Here is a 19,511-nt window from a genome sequence, read left to right as displayed (position 1 = left end):
ATAGCGCCCTCACTGCTGGCGATGGCAGCGGGAAGCCGGGTCCGCTCCCTCACTAACCAGGCCGCCCGACTTGCCTACTGACCCCTTGCCTGTAACAGATTCTAAAGGATAGATTGGAAGATTAAGTTTTGGAGGTTAGATTTGCTTATTTATGATAAAGTAGATTTATGAATGTTAAACATATTCTTAGTTTAAAATGTATAGAATTATGAGGATCAAAAATAAATTTATCAAAATAAAAGATTGTTAAAAGCTGCATATTATTAATACATTGGCAAAACAAAATATAACATTTTTAAAATTAAAATATTGAGGGTGAACTGAACTATTACCACATAGAACAATGAGGTAGGTATGTTCTTGTTGTTCTTTGTCTTTTGTTTTATTTTTGTGAAGTCAACCAAACTGCAAATTCTGAAAGGACAGTCCCCTTACAACTTCTCTCCTTCTGACACCAATTCAGAAAAGTTTGAGGGGCTTCCTAAAGCTGCTCTCATGTCCCCTAATTTTCTAGACAGAGTCACAGAACTCACTAAAAGTTTTTATACTCTTAGATTTGCCCTTTACAGAGAAAAGATGCAAATAAGAACCAGCCCAGGCAAGAGACACATACAGCAGAATCAGCAGAGGGCAGATGGGGAGCAAACACGGAGCTCCTGGCCATCTCCCTGCTGTGGAGTCAGTGTCACCTGCTGTGACCATGCTGTGTGACAGTGTGCACAGAGGACTGCCAGCCAGGGAAGCCGGCCCACGCTTTCCGTGTCCAGAGCTTTTACTGTGGCTCAATCACAAGTTGCCTGTGTGTAATCTTTTATCACCAACCTCTCCTGGAGCTCAAGTGAATACCTTTAGTCTCCAGTTCCTCTGGAGGTCAGCCTGATGCGGTGTGGCCCAAAGCCCCCATCATAAATCATGTTCCTAAACTGTCAGCGGTCGAAGCCCGGAGGCAGACAAAGACACTGCTGTCAGGCAGGGTAGTCCAAGGGCCTGGAGACCACACCCCAGGAGCCCAGGGCAAAGGCCAGACCTCTCTTTGGGTTAGGTTAATCCTTCACTACACAGTCTAAATAGTGCATCTCACCATCAGTAACACAGCATTGAATAATCTCTTTCTACCTGTTAAGTCGCACTGGTTAAAGGCTTTTGTGGGGCGTCGGCACACACCCATGTATTTGTTAAATTTGGCAAGTTTTTAGTTTTTTGATTTTCAAGTTTCCATATGATATATTGATCATTCAGTGGAAGGATTGCTTTTCAGTAAGTTGGCTGTTTGGAGAATTGGTTTGGAGGCAAATTGATCTTCACTGAATAACTTAGACAGTGGTTCTCAGAATTGAGTGAGCATCAGAGTCGTCTGGCTGGTCCATTGCAACATCGGCTGCTGGCCCACCCTGAGTTTCTGTCGGTCTGGGGCCCCAGCCCCAAGAATCTACAATGATTTCCTGGGCTACATACCGATGTTGCCAGTCCAGGAGCCACACTTTGAGAACCACTGGAATAGAGTGTGTGATATATTATATGGCAGGAGAGAGGGATGAGATGTGTCACTGCAGTGGGAGGGAATAAAAGAAGAAAAGTTGGGAGACAAAGGTGCTACTTTCCATGCCCTGTTGGCAAGGACATTTGGGAGTGCTTCACGGTAGCGGGGAGAGCCGAGGATGGAGAGAATTTCAGTGGCTCTAAACGCAGTCGCCCCGAGCACAGCCGTGGGATCAAATGGGACTCTGCCTGTGAGGTGGGCAGCGCTGATGGCTTGTCCCTGTACCTGGTGAGGCAGCAAAACGATTGGCAGTGGCTGGTGGGAATGAAGCTCTGTCAAAGCATCTCAAAATCAGAATCAATATTTAAGTCATCAAACTTCTTTCCCTGTCTCTCTAGCACTTAGTCCTGTTCCCTCGCTTCTGAAGTCCCATAACTCTGCCTTCTCCTTCCTCTCCCTCCACAGGCAATGTTCAGTCTTTGTATGGTGGAAAGTGGCGCCGACGAGGTGAACTTACACGGTGTCACCAGCCTCGGCTTAAAGCAGGCTCTGGAGTTTGCGTACACAGGACAGGTACAGTACAAAATGCCATCTAAGGGGCCGAACATTTTAACTGTACCTAGTCAGAAGAGATTCCCCTTGAGGTGTGAGATTTAGTTATTTTTCTTCTTATTCATTTAGATGTTTTTTAAAAATTTATGTCTTTAATTTTATAACTAAAATGTGGAAAGATAAGTAAAGCAGTATGATTTTAAGTATGACCCAGGGAACCTGGTATTTTAATCTTAGCTCAGTGGCTGGCTGGCGTAATTTTAAAATATCCTAAAGAAGTATTAAATGGGAGTTTGCAAGGTAACTTGAATTCTCTGAAGTTGTTATCACTGAAGCTCAGTGACTTGGTCATGGTTTTATGGGCTTAAAAACAAGACCAAAAAAGAGGAGAGCCCCAAAGGCTAGTCTAGCCTGGCACCCTGTCCTCCACACGTACCACAGTGAGGGTGTTACGTGGTAGATTAGAATGTGGTGGCTGGAATGCTGCTCATTATTAAAATTGGCGGACTTACAGACCTCTCCAGAGAATGTCAGTCTCGCTCTCTTACGTTAATGAAGGAGCAGTAATGACCACTGATGGCATACGAGAGCCACGCCTTGTACAATTACCAGAGCAAATCAAAGCAAAACTGCATGAAGACAATATAAATTCAGATCGGAAGCTTTATGGTTCTTAACTAGTTTGGTTAGTGAAACAATTATTTGTGTGTGTTAGGACACACAAAACTTTTTCTTTATAAATTATTTTTAATTGAGATATAATGAACATATCTCATTGTACTAGATCTAGGTGTACAACATAATGATTTGATATATGTGAATATTACAAAGTGACTATTACAGTAAGTTTAGTTAATATCCATCACCACACATAGTTACGTTTTTTTTCTTGTGATAAGGACTTTTCATCCTGCTCTCTCAGATCTTTCAAATACATGACGTGGTGTTGTTAACTGTAGTCTTCATGCTGTTTGTTACGTCCCCAGGACTCACTCATCTAATAACTGGAAGCGTGTACCTTTGGTCCACAGCTAAATCAGTGCAGACATAGACTGGATGTTTATCCTCTTTCATAAGGTTTTGTTCTTCAATTCCAACTACGTTCAGTGTCTTGTATGCCAAACTCAGGGCCTCTTCTCTTGATGGGCCCACATCCCGCTGGGGGAGGGGGGAAGAGTTGTGTGCAGAATTGCATATCCTCACCGTGGTGGGAGGGGGCAGATTCTCACTGTGATGGGAGGTACAGCAGGAACAGAATACAAGACACGTGGGGACAAAAGGGAGGGTGTGCTCCGCGGGGGCTGCCAGTGCAAACCGTCCCAGAGAAGGTGGTATTTGCTGAAGAAAGGCGGGAGTTCACTCCCCTACTAAATTTCCTTCTTTCAAGGCTTATTAAAGTATATGACTTTGTTCATCTCCTTTTCTAGAACTAGTAGAGTTTGTGAAATGTTTTGTAGATTAGTTGAAGCAACTCTGGCAGCTAAAATGGAAATAGTAGGTAGAAAGGGAAAAACAAACAAACAAACAAACAAACAAACATACATCAAGTAGCACGTGCAAAGGGGAGTAGAAAGAAGACATAACAAGTTTAGCATCAGCCCAGCTGGACTTCATGCCTTGGGGAATGAGGGAGCAGTTACTGTTCACAGAGCTGCTGAAACATACTGCTAGTCAAGTGAGTAAATACACGTTTTATGTTTTTTAGTTTATAGATGTAAAGAAAGAAAGATATCAGCTCTAAACTGTGTCTTGCGTATCTTTCTCTCTTCATGCCTGAATCAGTCACACCTGCATTTGCCCATCTCTAAAGCACGATCAATCTTACTTCATAGCTCGCACTTCGCTGGCATGTAAATGGGGATAGAATGGCAAATGTGGGTTTTTTGATAAACCCACCCACGAAACTGGTTTCTGCACTGAGCTTTGTTGACAGCATTTGGAGCTCAGAGGCTATGCGCTGTGGACCATGTTACGTCATTAGTAAAGAAAAGGGCACAGGAATTGCTGTGAAGGCTGAGACAAGCCACTCAGGCGCACGTAAGCGGCTGCCTCCCTGTTTGCCCTGATTGCATTGCGGCTTCTCTCACAACATATATCAGTTTAGCCTGCAGCACAGAGGTCTGTGAAATGTGAACTGAACATAGCATGCGGGGAACTGACTTCCTGAAGGGGAGAAAACTGCCTGGGAAGAGGGGAGATGTTTGCAGTGGGGCAGCCATTTCCCATTGCCCAGGAGTCCTGTGCTCATATTCTACTCTTAGGAGAAAGAAGGCCAAATGAGAAAAAAATATATTTAGGTATCTGGTACAAGTGCGTGGGAAAAATAGAAAAGCAAGTCCTAGGGCCGGCCCAGGAGTTGCATTTATTCTGCCCAGTGACCCGTTCTTGACACGTGCTTCCACGGAGGGGAGACAAGCCTGCCACACCCGGGGTAACAGCCTTCTGGCTGTGCTCTGAGGGATGGGCAGGGCTGGCCTTTCACAGAGCACCTCTGCCCCCCTGAGGCCTTTGTGTGCTGTTTGACCTAATCTTCCTGACAGCTCTGAGGAACGCAGTGGTCCCACCTTAAAGGTGACAAGCCAGGAGGGTGCAGTGGATGACTAAGCAGTGGATGACTAAGCAGTGGATGCTCCCAGTGCCTGATGACCCGCTGAGTCAAAGCCAGTCCTCTGGATTCAAAGCCAATGCTTTCTTTTTTTTTAATTTTTTAAATTTATCTTTAGAGGGGAAAGAGAAAGGGAGAGAAATATCAATGTGTGGTTGACTCTCATGTGTCCCCTGCCGGGAACTGGCCTGCAACCCAGGCATGTGCCCTGACTGGGAATCAAACCACGATCCTTTGGTTCACAGGCCCATACTCAATCCACTGAGCTACACCAGCCAGGGGTAAAGCCAATGCTTTCTTAATGTCCTATGTCATTAAGGAAGTGTTAAGCCAGATTGGGTTTGGTGAAGGAGGTGGGGAAGTGTTTGGACACAGAGAGTGAACTCTGTTGATGGTTCTCTCACCTGGGCACCTTTCCAACACTCAGTCCACAAGGTCTCTGACTGCTGCTTTTGTACTTGATATCGAACGGCTCTTTGCTGTGAAGTGGAAGTTCATATAGTGTCTCTTGGACAACACCTATGGCAGTTTTGTTTCTTAAATGCCAGAATGACTTTATATATTGTCTGTTTTCCCTTTGAGATGTGCACACAGATAATAGCAGAAACCAACATTGTAGTGTACTTAGGAAATGCAAAAAGCTGCTTTCTCCTCCCGTGACATTGAAATTAATATTAAGTAAAGCATTTGCAATATGCAAGTGTGAATAAATATATAGTTTTTCAATCTCTGAATAGTTATTTATCATTGTGAACTTCATACATTAGAGTTAAAAATCTGGGATAACATTGAATTTACTTACCTGTAACTATTTCTGCTGTCACCCGATTATACCTTTCATCAGTTGTAGTGAGCACAGTATCAAATGTAAGTATTTTAAGTCTGGAAATGATTGCTGTCTTGGGAGAGAAGCTGGAAGTACAGAGTGGGTGTGATGAATGAATGTCGTCGGGGTAATGAGCTGTGTGCATGTCTCTTCTATACGCTGAAGCCTCGCTTTCTTAGACCGGGTCACAGATTTCATCCAGGAAGTTTTAAAGAAAAAGCAGACTTCCTCTCATGATAATACATTCTCTAAAAATACATGCACTTTTTTTTAAAAATCAAGAGCTTACACAGGACTGAACAAGCACACGCTCTGCCTTCACACTGATTAGAGACGTGCCCTTGCTGTGGGCACACCCTGCTGGGGACACAGCTCGAGCAGAGCCCAGGATGCGCTGCAGCCCGTGGTGTCCTTGCACAGACAAACACATCAGAACCGGGCGTGGAGGGTGGAGGGGCCAGGCTGCAGGGCAGGCCCTGTTCCTGGGAGTTGGGTCAAAAGCAAATGGTGTGATGTAAACTGTCACTGGGAGATCTGCCTGAGGGAGAAAGGTGAACTTAAAAACACCCACAAGCTATCCCTCTGATGGGCGATAGGACCCTGTTACCCTGTCTCTGTCAATCTCCTCACTTTCCAACTGTGGCCAAGAATTAACTCGTGTTTGAGACGAGTCCTGAGTAGAAGCCACGTGAGGAAGGAGGCAGAGAAGGGATTCTGATGGAGGTGTTGCCTGGGAGGAGAAATCCTATCTAAACCAGAGGAGAGGTCAGTCTCCCAGGAGCAAGGAGGTATTGCTAAGAAAGCCCAGCCAGACAGGGAGGAGCAGTTACCCTAAGATGCTTTCCTCAGAAGAAGAGTGCTGCTCTGAACGTGGAAGGACTTCCAGCCCCCAGGGTCTTGGAACAAAGCTGTAGGGGTCTGAGTTATTAGACCAAACCTGGAAGCCAACAGGACTGAGAACCACAATGAAGTTCACTGTTTCGCACTGTGGCTATGCTGGTGGCAAGAAGGATAAACAGTATGCCAAGCACTGTGCCAAATACCTTCTATATGAAACCTAGTTAGCTTCCTCTTGCTTTCCAGAGAAGTATCCTCTAGTTCTGTCCCTTATAGCCTGTGGAGAGATTCCCAAACTCCAGTCAAGAGAGAAGCTATATACAAAATGGTAATGACATTGGTAGTCCTCTTAAAAATTTCCCATGTCCAGGGGCTGCTGCCTTTGTTAGCCATGGCTGGCTGTGTCATCTATGGCCTAAAGAAAAATGATTCTTGGGTATCTCTGTTCACCTGCTTTTCTTTTCATTATCCTAGTACTCCAGCCCCTGGCATCTCCACCTCATGGAAGAACTGATCTCTGTGGGGTGCCCCAGCCTAATGCTCTTTCCCTGACCCAGAGAATGCTTTAGGGCCACCTTCCCAGGGACACTGTGTGTAACCATTACCGTAATTGTCTTAAAGCCCTTGGAAATCTAAACAAGTATGATGCTCTACTAAGTGAAAACAACCTTTTTTTTTTTTTTTCAGCTATAATTGGGTCATGTAAAAATACTCATGAAATCCAAAACTACAGGAAACTGTCCCTAAATTTTCAAGGTCTTTCATATTAAAGTTTGTCTTGCTCATTCTCATTTGATTCCCTGATATGTTCACATGGTATTTTTTCTTTCTCCCTGATAAGGCACAGACTGTAGCATTCCATTTTGTTGATCATTGAAACTGCATTCTCCAGAGCAGAATACTTTTCTCTGGAGACCTGAGCATCAGGCAGAGTGACAGGAATCTTAATTAGAACTGCCTTCCCGTGGACCATCCCTTCAGGGATGGATGTGTCACTTTGCATGGAAAAAGTCCCTGTCGGATCGACTTAGAAACATAGCCTGCTTGAAATAAATGGCTAACATGGAACATATCTGGGAGGGATTTTTCTTAAATGCTTTCCTTGGGAGCAGTGTAAAGAGTCTGTGAATATGTTAGCTGCCGAGGCCTTTGTTCACCTGGCAGAACCCGCAGGAGCCTGGCACAAGGCCTCGGGGCACCTGCTCCGCGTCCCAGGCTCCAGAGGGAACAGTTTAAAATCTACATGTGAAGGACGAATATTGAGAATTGTGCAGCAAGTGATCGTTTTCTCCCCACCTTGATCCTCATCGGAGATGTGCTAGAGCCCGTAGCCGGCCTTGACTCAGAACGCTTTAGAAGAGTGGAGTGAAGGGAGGAGGTTTGAGTTCCATCAGTGATGTTTTGCTTTCTTGGGATCTTTTGAAACTTTCCATTATTTGCCTTTGGAGAGATTTTCTTTTTTCAGTGGACTTTTTTAAACAAACAAGCAAGCAGAGGTGTGTGCTTACTGTTTGGGGGTGAAGATGTTATGCATTCCCATGTGTGGGTTAATAGAACGAGCTGGCTGACTTCACAGACAAGAATCTTACACCGAGTGGGATTTTCATAGCTCCCAAGATGTCAGGTATCATAAGCCTGTGGCATGGCTTGATGGTCAGAAGTGGAAAGGACAGATTGGGGACCTAGTTGTTAATTGTGAAAAAATGAGAAGTGAGATTTTAGAAGCCCACACGCAGACTAACCCCTCAGAAGCCCGCTTTTCTCCAAGGAGGACCCCATACCAACATCACTGGTCCCAAAGCCTGTGGTTCCTCATAGAGAGCAGTTGATCCAGACAAAGTGAAGTCACATGGGAGGGCTCCTACCCGTAGAGCAGGAGCAGTTCTGAATGACCGTCTCTACTCCCTGTTAAGTCTGCGGCTCTGTGTGGTCACAGTGTACGCAGGCTGTATAGTTCACACTGCAGGAATTGAGAAAGCCATTTGCCGAGTCCCTGTTAGACAAGAACTTTTTAAACCTTCCTTTGAATAGAATTCTTGAGCCCTCTGCTGGAAGCGTTTAGTATTTGTATGAAGTAGTAGTGTATGGGAGTTTTATAGTTCTAATTAAAAGATTTTTAAAAAGCAAACCAACTTATCACAAAAACATAGGGTTTTTGTGGTCAGTTTCAAGATAAAAAACATACCTGGCCCAACAATTTTTGAGAGTTATATTTCAAATAGCTATTTATTTGAGTGAAATAATGATGTAAACATTCAAATGAATGACTAATTCCAATGCACTGAATGCCCGAATTTGTGAATGTTTTATTTCCTTTGGGTACTTCACAAAAACCATCCATTTATAGTCTAGTCTCAAACTGATATTAATTAATTTATTAAGTACTTAATGAGCACCTGCTATGAAGTTAGGGATATATTGATGAAAAATGCACAGGGAATGTTTTCTCAGTGACTGGACGTACCAGACCAGCGCACCACTGCATTTACTGGCAATGGATTACCAGGGTCCTGAATTATTTGTGTGTGGAGTGTAATGAAGTGCCTGAGGATGTTCAATGCTCCAAAATTACACTAGTTCAGATAAGAGATGGAACCTTAGTACTTCACAGAGTACTACAGGAAAAGGAGAAGGTTAATTTGCATTTTACCTTGCAGGGAACAATAATAGCCATTTGGTGTATGGTAATGAAATCGACATCATTCCTGAAAAGCTGACCGTAGCCACGCATCCTTATGCTGGCACGTGCGTGTCAGGGAGGAAACCCTTCGGCACAGCCCAAAGAGGATAGCAGTGCTTTTAGGGAGAAACAAGCTTGTTTCCAGCCTGTGGCGACTTTGGAAAAGGATTGGTTGATTCCCACTCTAAATATCTGCTCTGCTGATTGTTTCTGGAAAAAGTTACTATGTTCACTCCAAATTTGTGATTCTAAATCTCAGATGGATGTCCTTTCTTTCCAGGAGATGCTAATTCATTTCCCTAGTAAATTTGCCTTCCTCGGCTCCCTGGTAAACGTCTCGTTTCTTCTTTCTTCTCAAACCCTACCCTCCACCTATTACCCTACGTCTAGCACACATTCCACAAGTAAAACTCACCTTCCATTGAGAAGATAGATGTGGACAGGAAGACCAGCTTTCACCACGGAGTCCCCAAACTGCCCTGTTTCTGTGCACTTTCTTCTATTCGCATCTTTTACGGTGGAAAAAGTTAAGCTCTGGATTCCGCTCCCTCTTACCTGTCAGTCCTCCGTCCCGTGATCCTTGGTTCTCTCTCTTCTGTCATCAGTTTTTCCTCGTCTACTGAAACATTCCTACCAGCACGTAATATACTCTAGTGCTTATCTCTCTAACTCCCTTTCCTGTTCTTTTATTCCCTCTCAGCTGCCATTTCTTTCTCTGCTTCCCTTTACAGCAGAATCCAGGAAAAGAGTTGCATAAATATTTATTTATTTATTTATTTATTTATTTATTTATTTTTCCACTTGCCACGTGGGAGGCTTCCATCTTCAGCATTCCAGTGAAACTAGTTCTTGACTGTCACAGATGCTGCTAAATCAGTTAAGCAGTGTCATCATGGCCTCTCAGCTTCACCCGGCACAGCCGGCCTGCCTCTCCTCACTCTGAGGGCTCCGTCCTGTGCCTCCCTGCTCCCTTCCCCATCATTCCTTCCCGGGGGTCTGTCCTTGCTTCTTCCCCCCTTCTACAGGCTCTGAACTCCTCCTGTGTCAGGATTCTCCTGTTTAGTCTAACTCGCTGCCTTGGGAGTATCATCTGGATGCACACGATTTGGTACAGTCTTATGCTTCTGGCTCCCACCCCCACCTCCACTCCAGACCATGGGTCAGCAGACGTGTTCTGTGAAGGGCCAGATGGCAGACAATGTAGGCTTTTAGGCCGTAGAAAGCTCTGTTATAACTACTCAGTTCTGCTCTTGTAGCATGAAAACGACCAGAAACAAATACGTTAAGTGAAGGAGCATGGCTTTATTCCAGTGAAATTTTATTTGTGGATACTAAAATTTGAATTTCACATATTATGACATATTTATTTTGGGGGGTTTTCCCAAGTACTTAAAAAAGTAAAAGCCATACTTGGACTTTGTACCTAAAAATGAATTACTTAGGAGTAAATCTAACAATTTACGAACAAGATCTACATAAGGAAAATTATTAAAGTCTGATAGAAGAAATAAAGAAGAACTAAATAAATGGAGAAATAGTTCACATTCATGGGTAGAAAGACTCAATATGGTCGAATTCTTCCCCAGTCAATCATAGCAATCCTGATCATAATCCCAGTATGTTATCTTGTGGGTATCAACAAACTCTTTCTAAATTTATGTGGAGAGGGAAAACCTAGAATAGTCAAAACAGTGTTGGAAGAAAGCAAAGCTGAAGGACTTATAATTCCTGACTTCAGGACTGACTACCTATAAGGCAACAATATTCAAGACAGTGTGGTATTATAGAAGGAGTAGACAGTAGAATAGAGAGCTCCGAAATAGACCCACGTACATTCTGTCAGCTGACCTTCGATAAAGGGACAAATTCTATACAATGGAGCAAAGATAGTCTTTTCAGCAAGTGGTGCTGGAACAACTGGCCGTCCTCACCCAAGGAAAAAAAAGAAAAAGAAAAACAATGTAAATATAGACCTTATGTCCTTCACACACAAATAGAAGAACTCGAAATGGAACACAGGCCCATGTTGAAATGCAAAACCATAAAAGTCCTATAAGATAACACAGGAGAGAGAGAATCCAGATGACCTCGGTATGGTGATGACTTTTTAGATACAAACCAGGGGCATGACCTATGAAAGAAATAAATGATAAGGTGGACTTTAATTATTCACAATTATAAACTACTCTCCAACATTCAATGCCAACAAAATGAGAACACAGACCAGAGCCTCGGAGGAAACATTTGCAAAAGACATCTTATAAAACTAAATATATTTTTATCTTCAATCTAGCAATCACACTTCTTGGCACTTGCCAAAAGGTGTTGCAAACTTAATGTCCACACAAGAACCTGCATGTGAATGTTTATAATTCTTTATTTATAATTGTCAAAATATGTCCTCTAGTGGTAAATTGATAAACTGTGGTACATTTAGACAATGAAATATTATTTAGCACTAAAAATAAATGAGCTACCAAGTTATGACAAGATGGAAAGGAACCTTAAATACATACTAACAAATAAAAGAAGCCCATCTGAAAAGTCTACATACTTGGGATTCCAAATATATGACATTCCGGAAAAGGCAAAACTAGGGAGATGGTAAAAAGGAAAGTGGTTGTCAGATGCTAAGGGGAGGAAGGGATGACTGGGCAGAGTCCAGAGGATTTGTAGGGCAGTGAAAATAGTCTGTGTGATGATCTAATGGTGAGTCCTGCCACTTTACGCTTATCCAAACCCAGTGTCAGCAGTGAACCCTACTGTGAGTTATGGACTTTGGGTGGTAATGACAAGTCACTGCAGGCCCATCGATTGTAACAAATGTACCCTCTGCTGGGAGATGTAGACAATGGGGGTGGGGTGGGGGCGGGACATAGTATTCTTTGCCCTTTCTGCTCAAGTTTTTGTGAGTCTAAAAGTGCTCTAACAAGTCAAGTCTACTAATAAAAATAGTAAATGTTTAAAAATGCAAATAAAACAATTTTCTTAAACTATTCTTAGTGCACAGGCCATACAAAATTATCTGATGGGAAAATTTGGTCTGGGGCTTACAGTTTGCCCACTGGACTCATATTTTTCAGTCTACCTGATAACTCTATTTGGATAGCCAAGAGGCATCACAAACTTAACATATTCCCAAATGGAAGTCTCGCTCTTCCGTGTGAACTTGTTTCTTCCTTTGTTTTACTTTTGTCAGTTGATGGCATCGCAGTGTAGCTGCTTGACCAAAACCTGGACTCTAAGTACCAGGCAACAAGGACACGTGTGTTCATGTGCACAGTGCCAGGAAGGCTCCCAGAATGCACTGTAGGCACTCGGAAAAGACTGGCTAGTGAATGGGTGACTTTCTCTGCCTTTGGCTTCTTCATTTGCCACCTGGGGATGTATTTACCTTGCAGGAGTGAGGAGAAGGGCAGGGCGTTAGGAAGGAGAGATAACACGTATGAAATGGCCTCACCTGTACCTGGCATGTAGCAGGCAGTGTGTAAACACTAGAAATAGGGGTGTGAAGTAGATGTGTTTTTTCACAGAATTAAGAACAACAACAGAATAATAATAGCAGCTACATTTTTTCTTACCCTGTAAAATGTGCCAGACATTTTTCTAAGAATTTGCCTGGGTTATCTGTCTCAGTTTGTCCTCATGTAAACCCTGCGAAACTAGGTGCTAGTCACCCTTTCTGTACATGATGCCAACACCAAACACGAAGTGACTTTCCCAAGTTTCTACCGCCAACGCCAGAGCCATGCTTTCACCTCCATTCTGTATAAAGCAAGCGCGAGGAATTCCCCACATGAGCATGGCATTGGATATTAATGATGTAACTTTTCATACGAGGGTTATTCACAGCTTCCTTCCATGAAATGGAGCATCCGCAGCCAAGTGCTCCTACAGTGTCCTGCGTCCACTCCTGCCTGAGCATGAATTGCAACCACAGTGCGATCAGTCCATTTGGCGCTTTGCTTCTGTCCCTGCTCTCTCTGTCATTGTGCACAGTAGCAGCCAGCCACAAATGAGCACTGGCCTTGGCCCTCTTCAGAGGGCCTTTCAGAGACCTTCAGAGACCTTCCACCTCTGGATGCCAGTATTTCAAAGCCTTGTTTCTTCTTTGGCCACACTGGCGTTGTAAGAAACTAGCTCTGTGTGGGGAAGCCCAGTTCGTTAGTAGAGCTGGGCAGGGTGAAGCCTGCCATGTTCATCATGCTCGAAAGAGCACTAGCTGTAAAAGTAAGTCTCACAATTAATTTACCTTTTTTTATAACCTGTAACGACCATCGTGTGTCCTTATATTTAACTACTGGGACTGCTTCTTTCTCTTAGAGTTCGACACGATGAAAAATTTGTCCTGCTTTCTGGAATAATCAGAGCATTTTAATGTAATGCAAGTATACACGATTTGTCTTTATCCTTTGCTAGAAATATATTTTGTCCATTTAAACATAAGGAAGAAAACTAAGTTGGAAATGACTAGCAGATGGAACTATTAATCTTAGAGCTTTGAAATGCCAAAATCACATTAATGGAAAAGGAGCCCCCAAAAGTAAGGTTGGCCCATAAAATGTGAAAGAATCAAGTGTCTTCACGTGAAGAATTATCTTGTACCTTCAGGAAACGAGGCATCTATCTCCAGACGCGCTCCACCAGCACCCTGTGGCCATCGCTGTCTTGGCACCAATCACACCATGCCTGATAATTCCACTTGACTTTTTTCTTCTCTCCTTACTGAAGCACCTAGCCAGAGTAGTTAATCCATCATCCATATGCATGTTCTAAAATAAAAAAGGAAGAGCCGATTTCAACAGTAACATCTATAGACTGGAAAATCCTTTAAATTGCATGAATGATAATAAATGAAATTTCTGTAGGACAGCATGTACTTTTCCTGGGAACATAATGTTAGAGTCCTTATCTATTCTAAGGTTTCTTCTCAGCATCTTAGAGAAGGCTGTACTTCCTCAACCTGCCTGTAGCCTTAGAAATTTCAAATGAACCAAATGGTCCTGTGTCCACGTGTGAAGGAAAATAATAGAACCTCAAAGTGGTTTCTAGACCTCCTTTATTTCTGTTTAACACAGGTGTTTTAATTATTGCTTTACCTTTGTGGTTTTAACATCCTTGAAAAACATTCTGGAAACTTGGTTTTCTCTTTTCATGTTCTAATAGATGGAAACATTTATGGCTTTTTTCATGAATTGAAAATAAATGAGTAGTTTTAAATGTCTGACATTGAGATCTTTGAGGAAATCGTGCAAGGGTATTATGATCGAAAGAATGCCCCGTGATGAAGTTTTAACTTAAGATATCAATAATCGAGGCACAAATTGTTATATACCACTCTGAACCCAATGCTTACCTTCATTTGGATGTGTTGTCACAACTGTCAGTTGAAATGTGTCCAGTGTCCCTACTTAACACCTTTGATTGGGTGGTCTTGGATGATGATTCGTTGTGACCAGGCTCCCTTACAAAGGCTTTTGATGACTTTTAACATTTGCCTCAGGAACTGCATTTTTCCAGCCTGTGAATTCCAGTAAATAATCCTAGAGATGCTCTTGCCGGATGCTCAACAGCCATGACCATAAAGTAGGATGGACCCGCACCAAAGTCTCATAGGGAAGACACGAGATAAGCTACATGCACTTGATTCATCCAGGGCAAAAACACTTAGCTGCAAAAAAAGAAACCTAATATTTAACGTTTATTACAGATTTACCATAAACAGAAACTGTGTTGAGAGCCATGGTCCACACTCTGATTGCCTACACGATATCCATTCCCTTTTTTCTTTATACAGTACTCCATTTGACTAGGGACAATAGTGCGTGTAGCCATGAAAACTCAGTTCTCTGGGTTCTTTTATTGGTATGAGAAACCATAGGATCTAGACCTCACAAATCAAATGTAAATGGAAGTCTATGTGGTAGTGGTTGTAAGAAACCTGTTGTTTGAAAAGAGTGACAGACTTAGCTGGCACCTGGTTTTTGTTTTATTGTTCTCCTCTGATTTCTGCTTTGAATGCAGATGCAATGTCTAGAGACATGGCAGCCATTTTGTTACCATGAAACCATATGTTATGATCAGCCAAGTAGGAAAAAACAAGGAGCCCGGTTTATTTGCACTCCAAGCTGCCTAATCGAGGTTTTGTGGGAAAAACAAAACCCATAATTGTTTAAGCCATTTTGTTGACACATAACCATCCACAACTGTGGGGCTACATATGCATTTTCCAGGTTCGCAAAACAGTCTTTTGAGATAGGTATTATTATTGTCACTGGACAGATGATACTGAGGCATATGCTGTTGAATTGTTGTTCTGATCTCATTATGTCAGCAAGTATAGGAGCCAGGATTTGAAGTGAGGCAGTGTGACCTAGAGCCCGTGGACTTAGTTCACTACATGTCTGTGGTCCCAGGAGATTAATTCCATTTGGTGGTTGCAGGGAGGGATGAAATTGCAAAGCTTTGTATAGGAAATGGCTTTAGAGTTGAATCTTGAAGAATGGGTAGGGTGTTGACTTACAGATGGTGAAAAGGTTAGCATGAGGACATTCAAGGTGGAAAAAAGGCATTGCCTCCACCATGTGGAGAACAGTGGATTTAGCAGAGGTCCTATAAAGTTGCAGAAATTGATTCAGTTTTAAAAAGGAGATTGGGGTCACATCATGAGAGTGTCTCAATACAAGGACAAAAAGTTTGAGCTACGTTTAAATGTTGGGACTGGATTTAAGGGAGAACTATTGAGTTCTAATCAGTATTGTTCAGATAAAGCATTCCAACAGAAGTATTTATGAACATTTTTAACGCTAAGACATTTACAAAGTAGATTTCATATGTTTTATTATCCTTGATTTGTTTTTCTTTCCTAAAAATAAACTTAAGGTTCCAGTTACAGAGGTGCAGTAGATGAGTAATATAGAAAATCCTTTTGCTTTAAATGCAGGCGCCACCTTGTGGATAAAAAAAATTCTGAGTGTAATGGCTTTGAAATAAAAATTACGTTGATGGAGTTTCTCATAGCTAAAACTTATGGTTCATTTTCCGTCTACAGAAGTCTCTTGAAGAGCTTTGTGTAAAGATTGTATTGTGTCTTGATTATATGATGATTTAAAAGTTATTTGTGCTGTCTTATTTAATTTACTTGATGGATTACAAATTCAAAATTGTGATAATTTGCCATTTTGCTATACTATACAGAAAAAAATCCCAAATAACCACAATATAAAATAGAGGCAAAATGTGCTAATTTATTCTTTGAAATTTCCTTAGCCCGCCTGTAGTTTTCAGCAGCAGAATGCGTGTGGAAGTGCTCGTGTTCCTGGGGGCATGGTGTGTCTTTCAGAAAGACCTTGGTTATCTAGCTTTAACGTGTGAACTTCTTCGTGCGACTCTATCCGCAAACCCCCAAGGAAGTAATTTGAAAGTTAGTAATTTAAACTTCCCCGAAGCAAGAAATGAGGAAGATAGCCTTGAAGACAGGAGATACAAAATGTCTTTATGATTTCTGACTTCCCTGTTCATGAGGCAGGAAAGGTCACACTGAGACTTGCCATGAGGATTAAAGACAGTCCCTACCAGCAGCTAGTTCAAGAAGCAACATAAAAGGGGGAGGAGAAATAAAGAGAAGAAAAAGAACAACAAGGTAGATTTGAGGGGGTGGATGCTTGGTGATGTGGGAGGGGAGCTAAAGAGGAAAGACAGGGATGCCACGGGGTCCGTGGGCTCCACCGGGCCTAGCCCTGCCCTCGGAGTCAGCCAGGTGAGGTCTGGGCACTGATGGGGAGGGCCCTTCTCATCACGCCTCGTGCAGAGTGTCACCTGAGTCGCCCCGCTCCTCTTCCATTTGTTTCTGGGCCCATGTCCTGCCTGAGACTATTGCTGGACCAGGAGCCCCAGCATTCCAGTCTGAAGGGCCCTCATTAGAGATCGCACAGTTTCAACTATTCACTTGCCAGCCCTGCCTGTACTGGTGGCCAGAGGACACATTTGCAATAAGTATTCAAGAGTGCCTCCTCCAGGGGGCAGCCAGACCCCTCCACTGCTGAATTCACATGTAGTAACCTCACTGGTATCTTCAGAGACTACCATCTCCTACTGCAATTGTCGCTTTTACCTCTCTTGCTTTGCCCCCCTGACCACACTCACCTGCCAAATCTTATTCCAAGTTGATCAAAGTGAGTAGAGAGTCTCAGCATTTGGGGTCGGAGTCAGCGGTGGGCCTTTCCACAGTTCACGTGACCTAGCTTGCCACAAGATGCAGGACAGGTTCCGTCTTGAGACTGTCACCTCCCTGGCTAGCACTGTCCAGTTCCCCTCTTTCAAGTTCGGCCCCCTGTATTCTGCCACCTGAACGTCAGATGTGGGTGGTGGCAGAGACAGAATATTCCATACAGAGGCACTTACGCCCCACCTAGGGTTGCAGCAAACCTCCTTGTCTAATCTGGAGAAGACCCAGCTCTGCCTCCACTCACGGGGGAGCGTCACTGAGCAGGAGCCACACCCAGCCCAGTTAGGTGTCCATAATGTTTTCCACCTTCCCACTGCAGCCTGGACCACTGGGTTTTTTCCACCTTGTCTTTCTTGATGTCTGTTGTTATTCACACATGCTTTGTCCACGGTTGGTGCCTCCCTCTAACCTAAGCTCCTCCAGTTTGGTGAGTGAGTGGATGTGTCACGACACTAACCATTAGCTCCCACTTCACCACTCTGTGCTCTGAACTCTCTGGGGACACCCTCTCTTCCTGTAGGTGTTCCTCGGGTGACCTTTGCTCCCATCTGCCCTGAGTTGAGTGCCAGACTAGATGCTGATGGGTATTTGTTACTGCAAGGCCTCAGCGTGGCCAACGTAGGCTTCGCAGGGTGTAGACTTAGCTTCTTCAGTTCTCCCCGGTAACTGGGCACGTTTGCCAACCCCTCCTTCCATAGGGGACTCCTCTTCAGGCCTTTGTTCTGGGCAGGTGACAGGCAGATTCGCCATACCATGCATTGTGCGGACAGGGAAACTTTGTATTCCTACACAAACACAAATTCTCTGGGAAAATACATGAGAACAACCAGTCACCAAAGATCAACAAAGCGAAATTAAACAGACTCGCAGGGGCGTCCAACCTTCTGGCATCTCTGGGCCACACTGGGAGAAGACGAGTTGTCTTGGGCCACACGTTAAATACATTACAATGCATAATCACAGAGAAATCTCATAATGCTTTAAGTAAATACACGATTTTGTGTTGGGCCATATTCACAGCCGTCCCGGGCTGCCTGTGGCTGGCGGGCTGCAGATCCGACGCCCCCGTGCGCCTGAGCGCAAGTGGGGCTCGCAAACGCTGCCTGTGTCCATAAGCCAGACTCCGATTTCCTGGTAGGGTTTTGTTTTGTTTTTCAAAGTGCGCCCTTTCAAAGCACTTAGGGATTTTCTTGGCTAAAGCATCTTTTAGAAAAACTTATGTTGTAATGAGAGAAAAACAAACCACAGAACCGTAAAACAAGAGGCGCAGACAGAAACCACGCTGGCGTGGGCCTTTCACGTGCGGGGGTCCGAGGTGAGCCTGCCGGACGGGCGCCCACCTGCGGAGCCTTCGTCTCCTCTCTCCGTGATCCCTGCCTTCGTGCTGGGCGTTCCCGAGCCTTGGAGGTCATGCCGACACCTGTCCTGAGAAATGAGCGCGGCCGACGGGATTTAAAGGCTGAGAGCAACCTTTCTAATCCATCCATTCCCCGTCCTGTGCCTCAGGCCATGCCTTTCTGCAGAAACGCTACATTCTTGCTGCTGTGATGGGGGCGGCAGTCGCTTCCTGAGTGTCAGTCAAAGCCTCTCCCCTGGAGGAGCTGGGGAAACTCAGCTTTCTCCCCCGACCGGGTAGAAAAGCAGCTATAAAGACTTCTCAGGTTAATGAGATACGTGTTGGTCTTTGTACCACATATGCTCAACTTCTGCAGTTCTTCAGGTCGTTCAGAAATGTAACTTACAGTTCTCCTTCCTCTCCAGTTAGATCAATTAATTAATAGGAGAGATTAATTCAAATTAATTCTGAACTTAAAAATACCCTTAGAGATAAATTGATTTATGTATAATTTATTATGAAATAAATTCACCAATATTAAGGGAAAGCTATATGTTGGACATTATTTTAAGGGCTGTGAATACACAAATAGATCAAGTCCCTGCTTTTCTGGATTTTATATTTTTTGAGTGGAGAAGCAGAAAATAGTCAAATAGACTAATAAAAATGTGTATTATGTCAAGGGGTAGTCATAGGGCTATGAAGAAGGATAAAGCAAACTAAGGCTACAGGGAATGTGGAGTGCTGGGGAGTGGGCTACTTACTGTTTTACACAGGAAGGTCCCAGAGGGCCTTTCAGGTAGGGTGGTATTTGAAAAGAGGTGTGAAGGACCTGAGGGAGTGAAGGACCTGAGGGTGTGAAGGACCTGAGGGAGTGAAGGACCTGAGGGTGTGAAGGACCTGAGGGTGTGAAGGACCTGAGGGAGTGAAGGACCTGAGGGAGTGAAGGACCTGAGGGTGTGAAGGAC

The 19,511-nt window shown here is 43.7% G+C and overlaps 1 protein-coding gene across 6 annotated transcripts in view; it reads left to right on the top strand.

Annotated features, from left to right (window-relative positions):
* KLHL32 (kelch like family member 32) overlaps positions 1 to 19,511 on the top strand; it is a 201,186-nt gene that overhangs the window by 78,854 nt on the left and 102,821 nt on the right. For 5 of the 6 annotated variants that reach the window (XR_005082384.2, XM_053664863.1, XM_053664864.1 and 2 more), the window contains one exon: positions 1,946 to 2,053. The exons of the other annotated variant lie outside the window; for it this stretch is intronic. Coding sequence is in view for 4 of the 5 variants with exons in the window: in XM_053664863.1 (XP_053520838.1) it covers positions 1,946 to 2,053 (108 nt within the window). In the remaining variant the exon portion in view is untranslated. The remainder of the gene's footprint in view (positions 1 to 1,945; positions 2,054 to 19,511) is intronic. 6 annotated transcript variants of the gene reach the window in all.

This window comes from Artibeus jamaicensis, unplaced genomic scaffold (genome assembly GCF_021234435.1).
Source record: "Artibeus jamaicensis isolate MK-2021 breed Jamaican fruit bat unplaced genomic scaffold, CSHL_Jam_final contig_387, whole genome shotgun sequence".
In the NCBI taxonomy this organism is placed as follows: domain Eukaryota; kingdom Metazoa; phylum Chordata; class Mammalia; order Chiroptera; family Phyllostomidae; genus Artibeus; species Artibeus jamaicensis.
The sequence above is the reverse complement of the archived record's forward strand: the minus strand, read 5'-3'. Positions and strand labels throughout refer to the sequence as shown.